This window comes from Danio rerio, chromosome 4, assembly GCF_052040795.2.
Source record: "Danio rerio strain M-AB ecotype USA chromosome 4, GRCz13ab, whole genome shotgun sequence".
Taxonomy (NCBI): Eukaryota; Metazoa; Chordata; class Actinopteri; order Cypriniformes; family Danionidae; genus Danio; species Danio rerio.
Window position 1 is genome coordinate 78,830,961 of NC_141024.2, and position 15,620 is coordinate 78,846,580.

General features: G+C 35.9%; 3 protein-coding genes across 10 annotated transcripts in view; 1 reads left to right on the forward strand and 2 right to left on the reverse strand.

Annotated features, from left to right (window-relative positions):
* The window catches only part of LOC137489462 (uncharacterized), a 243,166-nt gene that overhangs the window by 166,658 nt on the left and 60,888 nt on the right, over window positions 1-15,620 (reverse strand). The window lies entirely within an intron of this gene.
* LOC137489462 (uncharacterized) overlaps window positions 1-15,620 on the reverse strand; it is a 50,674-nt gene that overhangs the window by 16,051 nt on the left and 19,003 nt on the right. The gene's annotated exons all lie outside the window — the stretch shown is intronic.
* LOC137489621 (uncharacterized) overlaps window positions 545-15,620 on the forward strand; it is a 403,605-nt gene continuing 388,529 nt past the window's right edge. The window contains exons 1-4 of one of the 7 annotated variants that reach the window (XR_015483461.1): window positions 545-574; window positions 1,152-1,301; window positions 6,659-7,692; window positions 10,407-10,999. Coding sequence is in view for 4 of the 7 variants with exons in the window: in XM_087249362.1 (XP_087105488.1) it covers window positions 1,217-1,301; window positions 6,659-7,458 (885 nt within the window). In the remaining 3 variants the exon portion in view is untranslated. Of the gene's footprint in view, window positions 575-1,148; window positions 1,302-5,770; window positions 6,208-6,658; window positions 7,948-10,406; window positions 11,000-15,620 lie in introns of those variants that run through there. The other 6 variants (XR_015483460.1, XM_087249362.1, XM_087249363.1 and 3 more) reach the window with 6 other exon arrangements.

Here is a 15,620-nt window from a genome sequence, read left to right on the forward strand (position 1 = left end):
GTTTAAAAGCTTTTACACAGATATAAAGCAATTGATTAAAGTTTCAGGTTTTTCATCCAATACTAAATGATGTACCTGCTGTTGAAAATATTATTTTAACCCTTTATACAACGTAATACTATTTTACTCAAAGTAAAGAGGACTATGGAACAACGTGAGTGTATTAAGAGTCTTAATGAAGGTTTAATTTTTTAAAATAAAATTATTTCACTTCATTCTAAGTATACATTACTATATATAAAAAATGCAGTACTAATTTTAATCAGCTCAGTTGTGGCTGTTGTTTCTTGCTCGGACTTACCGGATTTACTTTTGTTAATTACTCTCATATAAAGAAACTGTTGAAGATGAGTTATTTAGTTTCTGTTCATAGTTTTATTTATTTTAAACAGGACATTTTTATTGCTTTGTTAATTTGAAACAGGATAAAGTGTCCAAACGCAGAGAAAAACTATATATAATAAGTCATGACTAAGAGTAAGTGGCAAAAAAGGTTAAAAAGACTTTTATTTTGGCGTGGATTGTGACGTCATAAGCCGGCGCCGCTCCCGCGCTGTGATTCAACTGGAGAAAGGTTTGTTTTAAAGCGTTTACACTTATATAAACCGATTGATTAAAGTTTCAGTTTTTTTTCATTCAGTGCTAAATTATGTCCCTGCTGTTGACAATATTATTTTAACCCTTTATGCAATGTAGTACTATTTAACTCACAGTAATGAGGTCTATTGTTTGAATAAAGATAGGATACACTTTTTGTCCCAGAGAGGTAATTTGTCTTGGGCAAAAAAAAGTGCTACACGTTGCTGTAAGCAGACAATAAAGTAAATAAAACAAACAACAATTAAGAACATACTCAAATAAAGTTTGACAGAAGTTACAGGGATGTAACAGTGTGTAATAAGTGTTTTTATGAAGGTTTAATTTATTAAATAGCATGCCATTCCATTCTAAGTATACATCACTATAAGAAATGGAGTACTAGTTTTAATCAGGTCATTTGTGGCTATTGTTTCTTGCTCTGATTTCTGTTTGTTAATGACTCTCATATAAAGAAACTGTTGAACAAGTGTTGAAGAGAAGTTATTTTGTTTCTGTTCATTGTTTTATTTAATTTAAACAGGACATTTTATTGTTTTGTTCATTTTAAGCAGGATAAAGTGTCCAAACGCAGAGAAAAACTCCTGCTGAAGCGACTGATCTCCACACTGTTATAAAGATGGCGTTTATTAAAGAGGAGAGTGAAGATGTGAAGATTGAAGAAACATTCACAGTCAAACATGAAGATCTGCAAGAACAAACAGGTTAGTTTTAATTCTCAAAAACCAACTCAGTCATTTGATCCTCATTCAGATATATTTTAATAATAAGAATACTAAATTAAATCCATCTTGCAGCCCTGAGTGTGCTGCCTAGTTCTCCTAAATGCACATAAGCACTCATTGAAAGACAGGAATGAGTTTCATTTGTTACTTGTTCTCATGTCTTTTGTCATTCTTTTATGTATTATTAGTCTCCCATTTTCTTGATCGTGGGCCAAAAATATCGTTATCGTGATGATAATACGATTATTCCCGCAATCTATATACCCTTTTATTATATTCTTGGCTGTTTTTGACCCATTAACTTAAATTATAACCACATTTTTTAACCGCAAAGCCATGACACCAAATAATCATGCATTCTAGATTGTTGCTGTTTTCCTTGTTGGGAAGAGGTCAAATGTGTAATTTTTACTGTTGATCATCAGTTGGCAACATTAACCCTTTAGATGGGCCTGTTCAAATAAGTTTCTGTCTTTTATATGGAGTTCAGTGGAGTAAAACAGCAGATTATAGTGTGCGTGCATAAGTACACTTTGTAGGCAAGCGGCAACCTCCTGCTCTCTCTCAGGAAGCCAATACGGAAGTAACTAAAACTGCAATTCATCCGAAATTCCGCTAGTCCTGGCCGCTCCTGGCTCCAAAACAGAGCAAATTTCAATTGAGCCCACTGTTAGAATGGCCAACTTTACAGCAGAAAAAAAGGTGTTTACAACCTGGTACAAAAAAAGATTTTGGTTAATACAGCTAATATTACCCTTCATGACAACTGTGAGGGGGGTGAATTTTTTTTTATAACTCGTCCGTTTCCTTTATATTAAGTTATATTAAGTTTGCATAATTAAGGGCGTGGTCACTTGAGTGACAGTTAGGTATCGCTGGTCGCCGTCACGTCACCTAAGCTGAATCCTGCAGATTAGCCACTGAACTCGGCATATTTATCGTATTTCTGTGTTGTTTTATGTGGCTTTACACACTCAACTGCCTTTTGGACTTGTTTCCTACAATTATTTGATGGAATGTCATGCTGAGTGCACTTAATTGTGCTCACAAACCATTCATGTGGCCTCCGTTTCCCATGTGAGTAAAGTTATATACTTATACACCATCTCTATACATGTATTTGTTTTATTTAAGATCCTTTATCGTTTATTTTTATATTTAGAGCTGTAATGCACTCCAGAATCTGACGAATTGATTAGCTGTGGGCTCTAGAACAGTCATCTGAAGCGTTGTCATACAGTGTTATGCTGGATTTCATCAATAGTCTTACTTTAACACAGACTTTATCTGAAGTGTTTGGATGTAATTCGCGTGTTCCTCCTGTTGAAAAACGTCATAAGAACAATGTTTAGTGGCTCAATGTGTTACAGCAGTGTGTTTTTAAAAGACTAAACACTTTATTGATATAGTGTACAACCAAGCACAAGTGGTCAGAATACAAACGAGTGACAAGTGATAAAGTATTAAGCGTTCTCCCAAAGTAAAGTGTGTCTGAACCAGGTCCAAGCAAAATGCAGCATGTGTCTGTAGCTCCGCTCACTCTCCGCCTCTTTGCCCTTGTTTGGTATCCCGCCGTGGTTGTGATGACGCGCGAACAAAATGGCGACGGTTGGCCGCGCCTACTTGTGGCTTCTTTTGCGCTCTTTAGAAACCTATGGGTGACGTCACGGATACTACGTCCATATATTTTACAGTCTATGTTTGTAGGGGGGCCAACAGTTTTAACCCAAAAATGACCAGTCTATCAGATGAAGAAGAGCAGGAGTCAGAGATTCAATTAAAAGAAAGTTTATTGTAGATAGTTTGCAGTTTCATCAGCAGAGGCCAGCTTCAACACTCACAACAAGTTTGTAGACCGATTTATATACAATCTCAGAACAACAACAATTAGATGTCTAGAATTGTCTTTTCTCTCTATGCAAACTGTTTTAAGAAATGTGTCAGTAAAGTGCACTGAAACTCCACAAAAACAAAACACACAGGGAATATTTGAACCTATCAGTTTACAATATACTGATGCCGTTTTTCTAGGCTTTATTGGTGATAATGGTCAGAAATGTTGGACCATTATTGCCTTTTTAGCATAAGCAGAGGAGAGAAACTAGCCAGACAGTAATGTGTGAATTGTGGAGCGGGCTAAATCTAAAGAAACATGTATTTTTCAGTAAGTGTACTTTTTTTTTTTGCTTTTATTCTTGCCATAATTAAAATATGTATTTTTAGAGCAGCCCATGTTCTGCAGTCATTAATATTTTAAGAAATTATAATGGGTAAAACTGTCCGAGATTTGAACAAAAGCAAGTGATGCACCAAAGTTTGATAAAAAAAAATCTTGAAAGGTCATAAAAATCCTTATAATCATTAAAATAATTTATAAAAACAAAAAATCTATTTAGTTTAAAAACATTAAATGATATTTATGAAATGACGTAGTTTCGGAAACTTTCTACTTTTCTGTTTATCCGTCTGACTTTACAGTGGGTTTCTTTTGACCGCCCCCTGTCGTTTTCAAGAATATCACAATGGCGAACGTGAGGCCTCGTCCATTTCGCGAGATGAGCGTGCAGTCAGCGGTGGTGCATGATGCGGCGCCAGGCTAGAGTATTCACCTTATTCTTCGCCGATGAGCGTGCTCAGCCACTTGAATCTTTTTGGCACGAGACTTCCGGTCTTTCACTTACATTCATTTTTAGACATTAAAAACTGCTATTTTTGCTGTTTGATGTTGCAAACTGATATTTCCTTATTATATTATTCTACTTGGTCTGTATAGTCATGCAAACATTTGCTTGTTGAGCAAGTAGTTTGACCATTTTCTGCCATTTATTATTCCTAGTCATTTCTCCCTTAGGCGACTGAATCGGAAGTTCTAAAACAATCGCGAAAACAGGCGCACTTCCGCATTTTAGAATAAGGTCAATAAATCCAGCTTCTCTCTCTTTCTCTCTCTCATACACTATACTCCATATATAAGGCAGAAACTTTTTTGCACTGAAACTGATAATCAATTTTAAAAATCACAAATCTCTTCCCAACAGGGAAATGTAACGGTGATGTGGGAATGGTGATCCCCCCCAGAAAATACAATAAACAAATATTAAACAAATATGTTTGTCACTTGTTTTTAAGCAGTTAATCTTGGGCGCCAGACAGAATATCTGTTAAAATACATTTCAAACAAAATATACCACGGCTAGCTCTCACCACCAGTTACAAATAATAAAAAATAAATAAATAAAATAACAAACAATGAGAACCAGAAAAAAACTCAGATAATTGCTGTAATTGTCTAAATAAAGTTTGTATTAGTCAATAATAATAATAAAAATACTTTTCACACACAAACAGCAGTATCAACAACGAAACAAACAACATAACAATGAAGCACAGAACCCTCAGCACTTATAACTCAAATGAAAGAAAAAAATGCAAATGATTTCAGGCCAGCAGATTCGTCACATTTGATAACGGTGAAAATAATAATGATAACAATAGTACGGGGAGAAAACAAAACAAGAGAAACAAAATGAGCATTTGGGCAAAGAAAACAAAAACTTTTTTTTTTGGATGCGTCATACGTCAATTTGCATATCACTGACGTCATCACGTTCTACTGTTTCTGTTTGTTTAACAGCCTATGGTTAATAAAGGGGTATTTATAATTGCACTACACTTTATAAAAGCATGTTTATTTAACTAAATGTATTGCTGTTTGAATACAGTATGTCATTATAGATGTGTAGTGAATGTGCAGTAATCTCTCATATTTATTAAACTCAGACAAGTTTAGAAACTGTCACTAAAATATCTGTGATTGTGAACAAGAAAAGAATAAACGGTCCAATTAAATTGTTAAAATAAAGGAGAAGTAGATCGGTTTGACTGTACAAGGGAAATACCTTCACACTGGCTGTGCTAAATCATTTGTCGTCGGTACGCAGAGGGGTGATCTGCTCTCGGGCTGCAGGTGGGAGAGGCTGCTGTACGAGGACTGACTAGGCCGCCTGTCAGTGCTGTGAGGCGGGGGAGGGGTCGGCGGCATCACATGCAGCTCGTTGAGAAGAGTAGGGACGGTACAGTATGGACAAATGACAGTCTACAAAAAAAATCTCCAAAAACACACAAAAAAGTCGCTAGATTTGTCGCTAGGGGGGTCTGAAAAATCGCTAAATCTAATGACAAAGTCGCTAAGTTGGCAACATTGGCGGCAAGCAATCAGAATGAAGTAGTCCACCGCTTGAGAGGTGTTCAGAGAACACAGACCTGTGAACTTTGGTTCCGACCACAGTTGTTCCCAAGAGTTTGATTATTGCGGTTGCCGAATTATCAATTATTGAAAATCGCGACGACGCGGGGCCCCCTAATCACGCGGGGCCCCCGTCACAAAGAACACCAACAATCATAAATTCATGAATATGTGCTGTCATGGCTTTGCAATAAAACATGTTCTTATAATAGAGGTCAATGGAGAAAAAACAGCCATGAATATAATGAAAAGGGAGTAAATTAGCCCAGAGTGTATTGAGGTTTTTAAAAAAATTTTTTAAAGCATTTTCCCATTGATGGGGACTTCATTGTGCTTGATGAATTTATTACTCTCATTTATATGCTTATTTGAGTGATTTCCATGTTGTTGTTGTTGTTGTTGTTATTATTATTTATTGTATTTTATTTGCATTATAAAATTTTTTATAATAGAGGCCAATGGAGCATTTTTCCAGAATATGTTAAAATAAGATGTCCCCAAATATCAGTCCATTTGCTGAAACACCGAGAACGTTTGGGCCAAATTAAGCCTCAAAATCACCCCAGAATGGATGAAAATGACCTAACAGCACACAAGGGGAAAGGTGCACATTCCAGCCTTTATGCAGATGCTGTACAGGTATGTCTCATATCTGTGAGGCAAATATTCAGCTGTTACCCCAGAACTTCTTTTCTGATACATTTACCAGTCAGGCACACAATGAACAAGTGTTCCCTGTCTGCTTTACAAATCGTAGAAATCTGTGTCTTATCAATATGACCAAAATGACTTTTATGAAAAACTCTGAAAACTGGACGGACACTGTTTAAATTTACTATAACTTCTATGTTAAGCGGCTTTGACACAATTTACATTGTAAAAGCACTAGATAAATAAAGATGAATTGAATTTAATCTGCTTAAATGTGTACACGTTAATGGACCAAACAAAATATGATCTGATTTATTTTACATTTAATGTGCATCAAAATTACAGTGTGTGTAGCCAATGTTTCCAGTGTCTTTTCACTTTTCAGCTTTTGATGAGAGCTTTTAAGACTTAATGAAAACTAATGTTTTATTTATTTCAGACCTAATTGAAGAGAATGAGGAGAATAAAGAGGAGGAACATCATGTCAAAATTGAGGAAAAAACTCATTTACAGACTGATGGTGTTTTAAAAAGGAGAGACAAGAATCGTTTCACCTGCACTCAGTGTGGAAAGAGTTTGGCAAGCAAAAGCAAACTTAAGATTCACATGATGATCCACACTGGAGAGAAACCATTCACATGCACTCAGTGTGGGAAGAGTTTCAACATGTCATCTCACCTTAATCACCACATGAGGATCCACACTGGAAAGAAACCATTCACATGCACTCAGTGTGCAAAGAGTTTCAACCAATCATCACACCTTAATCTACACATGAGGATCCACACTGGAGAGAAACCATTCACATGCACTCAGTGTGGGAAGAGTTTCAGCCACTCATCACACCTTAATCTACACATGAGGATCCACACTGGGGAGAAACCATTCACATGCACTCAGTGTGGGAAGAGTTTCAGCCAATCATCAAACCTTAATCAACACATGAGGATCCACACTGGGGAGAAACCATTCACATGCACTCAGTGTGGGAAGAGTTTCAGCCAATCATCACACCTTAATCAACACATGAGGATACACACTGGAGAGAAACCATTTACATGCACCATTTGTGGGAAAAGTTTTAACTGCTCATCACACCGTAATCAACACATGAGGGTCCACACTGGAGAGAAACCATACACATGCACTCAGTGTGGAAAGAGTTTCAGCAAATCATCATCCCTTAATAAACACGTTGAACGAACTCATGGGCATATTGCAGTGGTCAACACGAGTTGAATCTGAAATCTTGGGCATCTGCAAATTGTCTCTGTCATTAAACTGGCTTAAGGGCTTAAACCATCACGATAACAAAGCACCAATACTTTGGCCGCAGATGTTCCAGGTACCCTTCAGCAAAATTAGTAAATGATTTAAACTAAACAAAGGGGCTTTACAGGATTTTCAGCAGGAACCGCCTCACGAGACTTTTAAATTACTCCTCTACATGGTCATGTGCTTTGGGCACATCCTGTCAGATGCACAATTTCATAGAGACATTAGGTGTGTTCGACATGAAGCTCAGCTGCAGCCGGTGATCTACGAGATTAGCCGAGCGCAGGCGGGGCGGAGTTGAAAACGGAGCCGTCAAGATGGACAGCTGGACACTTCGGGACTCAAAGTTGCTGCAGTCATGATGACCAATCACATGGCGTCATCATATTTTTTGTTATTTTTATTTATAACAACAAAACATTTACAAATAAAACAGAATACAGTCTCTACAAACTGTAGTTCCTTTTTAAACAATAAGGGAGAATTATGAATAAAATATATAACAAATGTATGAGAGAAATAAGAGGAAATGAGAGGTTAATATAAACATAAAAACGAACAGGTCTATTAAATACAAAGCAATAAGCATAAATTCTAGGAGTTAAACATCAATCTTTAGGCTAATACTTCTTGTTTGAATATGCTAAAAAGGGTTTACATATATGTACATTTATAGATATAAAAATTTCCCATGTAAAAAGCAAAACAAGGTGTTTTGATTAGGTCTTAATAAATGACATTATTTTGGATAATGAATGAATTTTCAAAAAAGCATTTTAATTCAAAAAGATTGTGTTGAAAAGTACAAAAGGTAAAATAAGTGAGCGATGTAGAAGTTTCCCAGAAAGAGCAGGTATAGCCTTTAAACTGCTAGACAGGAAATAAAATATATATTTATATTATAATAATAAAGCCATTTTATAATCATTTAATAAAATAGTTCTTTACTTTAATTTGTTAAGAGAGCTTTAGGGGGGCAGGATCAATGATTTTGATTATTTTATTTAAAGTCTGTAAGACTTATTTGAGTTCATATTTAGGTTATTCACTAAAATATACACTAAAATATATCATTTAAATCGTTCATGGAGATGAATGCAGTAAATAGTCTGTATAAAAAAGTAAAAAATAAACCTGTGCAAACAAGCTAACCTTTATAACTAGATTATTTAACAAAAGATGATACTGCAGTAAAATATTTGTAGTCTTTTAATAAGCAAGATGTGTACAGGATAGAGAGGGTGTGAAAAGTGATTGTTTGTTTTGAAACTTTTGAATCGGAATTTGTCCAATTATAAACCCGAAATACACGTGTTTGTTGTCATGTGGTGAACTCGGCCAATCGTGTAATATCGGTGTTGTCATCAGAGCTCCTGCAGTCGTTCTTCAGAAGCTGCACGAGGTGCGTTCGACTTCATGCAGCGCTGCGCAGATCGATCGAAATCTGTCTTAAAGCGGTGCATTCTGGTTAGAAATCTTGTCCGGATTGATGCTGCGCCGACGCCACGTGACTGTCACATGTGGCATCAAAGTACCGCGACAGCGCTCCGAGATCAGACGGCAAACTCAGACCGTGCAGCTTCTGAAGAGCGACTGCAGGAGCTTTGATGACGACACAGATATTACACGATTGGCCGAGTTCACCACATGACAACAAACACGTGTATTTCGGGTTTATAATTGGACAAATTCCGATTCAAAAGTTTCAAAACAAACAATTCACTTTTCACACCCTCTCTATCTTGCACACATCTTGCTTATTAAAAGACTACAAATATTTTACTGCAGTATCATCTTTTGTTAAATAATCTAGTTATAAAGGTTAGCTTGTTTGCACAGGTTTATTTTTTAACTTTTTTATACAGACTATTTACTGCATTCATCTCCATGAACGATTTAAATGATATATTTTAGTGTATATTTTAGTGAATAACCTAAATATGAACTCAAATAAGTCTTACAGACTTGAAATAAGAAAATCATCATCATTGATCCTGCCCCCCTAAAGCTCTCTTAACAAATTAAAGTAAAGAACTATTTTATTAAATGATTATAAAATGGCTTTATTATTATAATATAAATATATATTTTATTTCCTGTCTAGCAGTTTAAAGGCTATACCTGCTCTTTCTGGGAAACTTCTACATCGCTCACTTATTTTACCTTTTGTTCTTTTCAACACAATCTTTTTGGATTAAAATGCTTTTTTGAAAATTCATTCATTATCCAAAATAATGTCATTTATTAAGACCTAATCAAAACACCTTGTTTTGCTTTTTACATGGGAAATTTTTATATCTATAAATGTACATATATGTAAACCCTTTTTAGCATATTCAAACAAGAAGTATTAGCCTAAAGATTGATGTTTAACTCCTAGAATTTATGCTTATTGCTTTGTATTTAATAGACCTGTTCGTTTTTATGTTTATATTAACCTCTCATTTCCTCTTATTTCTCTCATACATTTGTTATATATTTTATTCATAATTCTCCCTTATTGTTTAAAAAGGAACTACAGTTTGAAGAGCCTGTATTCTGTTTTATTTGTAAATGTTTTGTTGTTATAAATAAAAATAACAAAAAAATATGATGACGCCATGTGATCAATCATCATGACTGCAACAACTTTGAGTCCCGAAGTGTCCAGCTGTCCGTCTTGACGGCTCCGTTTTCAACTCCGCCCCGCCTGCGCTCGGCTAATCTCGTTGATCACCGGCTGCAGCTGAGCTTCATGTCGAACGCACCTACGGTCTGAGTTTGCCGTCTGATCTCGGAGCGCTGTCGCGGTACTTTGATGCCACATGTGACAGTCACGTGGCGTCGGCGCAGCATCAATCCGGACAAGATTTCTAACCAGAATGCACCGCTTTAAGACAGATTTCGATCGATCTGCGCAGCGCTGCATGAAGTCGAACGCACCTTGTGTCTCTCTGCCTGCTCACTAGGTAGAGCTGATTGGGCCCAGGTGGGGCTCATCATTGGAGCGTGCTGCAGTAATGCGCTGCTACAAAAACAGTGCTCCAGACTCATGATTGTTGTGGTCATACGTTGTGGGTGTTGATCTGGTTGGTTGTAAAAAGGAGTTTAATGGGCTAGTGAGTTCAATTTTAGTTTCTGTGTGTTGAGAAGCTTGTTTGTTTTTGCGTAGTGGAATTTTACAGGCAGTGTGTCTGTTTTCTTAGTTGTTATTTAAATACATTTATTCTTTTATGTGTGGTACGTAAAAGGTAATTGTATTATTTCTTTGTCTGACTTTTTGATATTAAAATTTGAGCTGTAGGGAGAGGGTGCCATTTTTATTTTTGTAATTGTTTGACTGTGTTTATTGATAGTAAGGGAGTTGAGGAAAGCCTGTGTTGTTTCTTCTTTTACCTGAAATTAGGTTATTTAGTACTCCTCCTGAGCTAGACCGGTTTTGTTTGTTGTTTTGGTTAATCCTTCTCCTGAAGATTTATGCTTTATTTATTGTTTAAGAACCAAATAATAAAATAACATAAGTTTACTCTTGTGGTTGTTTCACATTTCTGAGGCAGGATTGAAGTGTTCCCTCAATATTTGTTTATTTAATTAATACACAATTCATTAATTTGGTCTTCTTTTTTCTCAAATTCTAAATTTTAATTTTCTTTGTTGTTTTCCTTACCCAACCCTAGACCAAAAAGAGGAAGGGACGTAACACTTGGTTTCGTGGTGATGTAGTTCTTTATTTCACTAGTCCTAATGTAATTTGCGGTATTAAAACTACAAATAAGACCAGCATGCCATAGCTCAGTGTGCACGGTATATGTGACGTCATTGCCGTGTTTGCGGAGGTTCACTTTGGAAGCCTGCGACATGATTTTGGGTGAAGAGTTCATGCGGCGCCGCGTTTGATTTGAGTTGAATAGGAGTCACTTTGAAGGGATTTTGTCTGAAACAGTGTAACTGTACAGACATCTTAACGATCCGACCATGCGTGATCACCATAGAGATAACCTGACCAATAATTCTTGGCTAGAAATAGTAACAGCCGTGGAAAGGAAGTGTTTTGTTAAAAAGTTTGGAAAAACCTGGGGGATAAGTTTGTTACAACAAAAAAGAGGCCATGGCAAAAGTGGAGACCCAGGTGGTTTTAATATTACAGAATATGTTTTCCCACCATTTGTAGGTTTTACACTGATGTATATTTTTGAAGTTAAAGCAATGTAACAAAAATTAAGTAACAAATTAAGTCTTTGATAACTGGAAAAGAAAATATGAACCTGTCGGCTTACAGTATACTGATGCCCAATTTCTAGGCTTTATTAGTGATAATGGACAGGTTTGTTGGACCATTATTGCATTTTCAGCTCAAAGGTAGAGGACAAAAACTAGCCAGACAATAATTTGTCAATTGTTGATTGGGCAAAATAATTAAAAGATTCTTTTGCTATTATTCTTGCCAGAATAAAAAAAATATAATTGTAGAGTAGGCGAGGCAGTGGCGCAGTAGGTAGTGCTGTCGCCTCACAGCAAGAAGGTCGCTGGGTCACTGGTTCGAACCTCGGCTTTTCCGCACTGACACATTAGTGAGGGTGTACCATTTTGCAACATTAAGTACTTCCCCACCCCATACAGTCAGGGACATGCTGTATGTCGCATCGGCAACCTTATAAGACCTGGTCATCATTTTTTGACTACTGCGGGTGTATAGATCTCTGGCTTCATTTAACTGCAGCACCTTGACTTTGATGTTCACCTAAAACAGAAAAACACAACATACTTTTGTGACACAAAACAAAAATTTATAAAGCAACACCATAACCTTACACTAATATCACATTTAAATCATACAATTAATATTACACTACCTACAAATGCAGCAATACGTATAATGAAAGTAGTGTTAGTATTAAAAATGTAATTATTAATAAAATCTATTTAAAATTGTAAAATTAAGCACTCGATTATAATTGCAGCAATACAAAATAAATAAATTACTATTCACACACACAAACTAAACTCTAAAATTTAGCACAGCACTCTTATCTACTACACTGTAAACCCAAATATGGGTTTACAGTAACGATGTAACTCGTTGCCTCAATTTTTAAGTTCATGAACTTAAAAAATTAAGTTTTCAAAACAAATATTTTGATTACATGCTAATTAGACCTTTTCATTACAGTTAAATTAAAACTTGTTATGAAACCAATTTAAATATTTTAAGTTACAGTAACTTAAAATTTTGCTTAAAATTTCATGGCATTAAGTTAACATTACATTAAAAAATAAGTACACAAAGAACCATTTTAAGTTGAATCAACTCAATATTTATTATTGTCTTTGTCTTTTTGTTTTAAGTACCAGTAACTTGTATTGTACAAGTAGAATAACATTTAAAAAACAATAATCAAAACTAAATTTGACACTGCAGTGCTAATTTAAAAGGATAAAACCTGAAAAGCAGATTTAAGACCACACCTCTGACAATAAAAATTCACGAACCTGCATGAACTTTTACAAAAACATGAACCATTTAAAACTAAATTACCTATATGGTTACAAAGTACTACCCAGCTGTACTTAACAACTCTTAAAAACAAGAGCTGCATTAATTACAAATAACATTAATAAATGCACATTGTGAGAAAAAAATGCAGAAACATTTTAACCAGTATTTTCACAAAAACAAATTACATAAAACTCGAGGAACTGCCAGGCCTACATTTGCATCAAATCATTTTTGAGACTCTGTAATTTGGGTGACAGTTTACCCTTGTCAAGACAAAGTAAAATCTTTTGAATGAATTCAAAAGTGTTGGCCAGTCCTTTTTGATAGTTGAGGTGTAAGTGCATAGATCAGTCCAAACAATACCAGGAAGAATCTGGAGAGGCTGCTCACAATCTCACTCTTGATGACAAGTTTTTCACAGGTTGAAAGAGAACTGAACTAAGTTACCACGGTAACTGACTCTGAGTTAAAGTTACCTTTCTTTCAGAAACAGGCTTGACTTACCCTGCTTTGTCCAGTTTAACAAACCTGCCATTTTGAAACGGAAAACCCAGAGTTTCTCTCATTTCAGGGTTAAAATACTCTGAGTTTTCACTTAACCTCCTTTCTGAAACAGGCCCCAGGTGTCTGAATTCACTTACTTACATAGTCATTCACTCTGTCTAGTGGACTAAACTAATTGACCAATTTAAGGGCCAGGTGAATGAGGGTGTGGCGAGATTTCAGACACTCTGATTAGTTTCTCTAATACAAGGGTTTTCTACAAAGGCAGATACATGTTACTCTGTGTGACAAGGAGGCAAATCAGCTTCTAACGCCGAGAGGGTTATTTTACCTTTATTTAACTCTAGAATTTTAACACTTTACTCTGAATTACCTCAACACTTGAAATTTAACACCAATGAATTTGCTGTGTACCCACTACTCCACAGACCACCCCTAGTCTATAATATTTTAAATCTTCCTACATTTCTTTTTGTTGATTGATCAATGGTGTCACCAGTAAACAAGTGCCACGCGTCCTCCACCAAAACTGTAGGGATGGTATACAGTTTAACCCAAAGAATGACCAGTCGGGTATTTAAAAAAGAGCCGGAGTCAGAGATTTAAATAAATAAATCAAGTTTACTGAAGATAGTTTGCAGTTTTATCAGCTGAAACCAGCTTGAACACTCGCAATGAGTTCCTCGGCCGCTCTGTTTACAATCATCAATCAATAACAATTGTACTCTCACATAACGTCAATAGGCTCGTTTGAGGTGCGCCTTGCCTTCCCAGCTAACAGGGAACGTTCCCAGAACATTCACTAACGTTCTTTAAAAGTTGTGGAAATGTTAGCACAAAAAGTTATCAATAGAGCGTTTTTAGAAGGGTGTCATAATGTTGTTAACGTTCTTGTAACGTTGTAAAAAAACGTTCTCAGAACAAAGTTCTTATTAAGTTATTTGTACTTCATAAACATTGTCATAATGTTGATGCAAAATGTTCTTAGAACGTTATATTTTGGTGGAAATTTAATAATAATAATAATAATAATTCCTTACATTTATATAGCGCTTTTCTGGGCACTCAAAGCGCTTTACACACAATGGGGGGATCTCCTCATCCACCACCAGTGTGCAGCATCCACCTGGATGACGCGACGGCAGCCATTTTGCGCCAGACCGCACACCACACACCAGCTGATTGGTGGAGAGGAGACAGCGATGAAGCCAATTGGAATATGGCGATGGTTAGGAGACCATGATAGACAAAGGCCAGTTGGCAGATTTGGCCAGGATGATTTAAAAATTTAGGTTTTTAAAATGTTGTAACACATTATCCTAACCATCAAAAAACGTTCTAGCAACATTAAACAAACTGGACATTTTAACATTCTTGGAACATTCCAAATAAACGTTCTTAGAACGTTATATTTTGGTGGAAATTTTGGTTTTAAAAACAACAATGTTATCCTAACCATAAAAAAACGTTCCAGCAACATTAAGCAAACTGGACATTTCAACATTCTTGGAACGTTACAGATAACGTTATGAGAACGTTCTTACAACCTAAATTTGTTAGCTGGGTTGACTGCAATGTAGACGAGAGTAGGCGGCGTCAATAAGAGGAGGGTTTAAAAGCGTCATTTGAAGTCGGACACTACCCGAATCTCGCTGTGTTGCCGGCTGCAAACGTCAGCAATGGAGGAGATCGCATTCGCGTTTTTTGTGTAGTGGACGCAATCAAAATACCACTGTTATTACATGAAGATGGTCAAAATTGCCAAAGGTGAAAAGTGCTCATTACTTAAATTAAAAAAAAAAAAGAATTCTAAGATCATTAAGTCATGTTGCTTTTGTCTGACACGGGTCATAAGTGTAACAAAATTTGGTTGTGTTTTTGCTAGGAATGTCCCTAGAATTCAGCATTTTGTTGATCAAGTGGTCCATCTATATAGTCCCTCTGAGTTTCAGAGTCATTTCAGACTTTCTAGAGGCCATGTGGAGGTATGTATGGTATATAGGTGTATAAACTTTATATATATATATATATATATATATATATATATATATATATATATATATATATATACATACACACACACTTAAATGTATAATGCATTTATATATACACAATAAATATACACAGTGAGCACAAATATTATGTG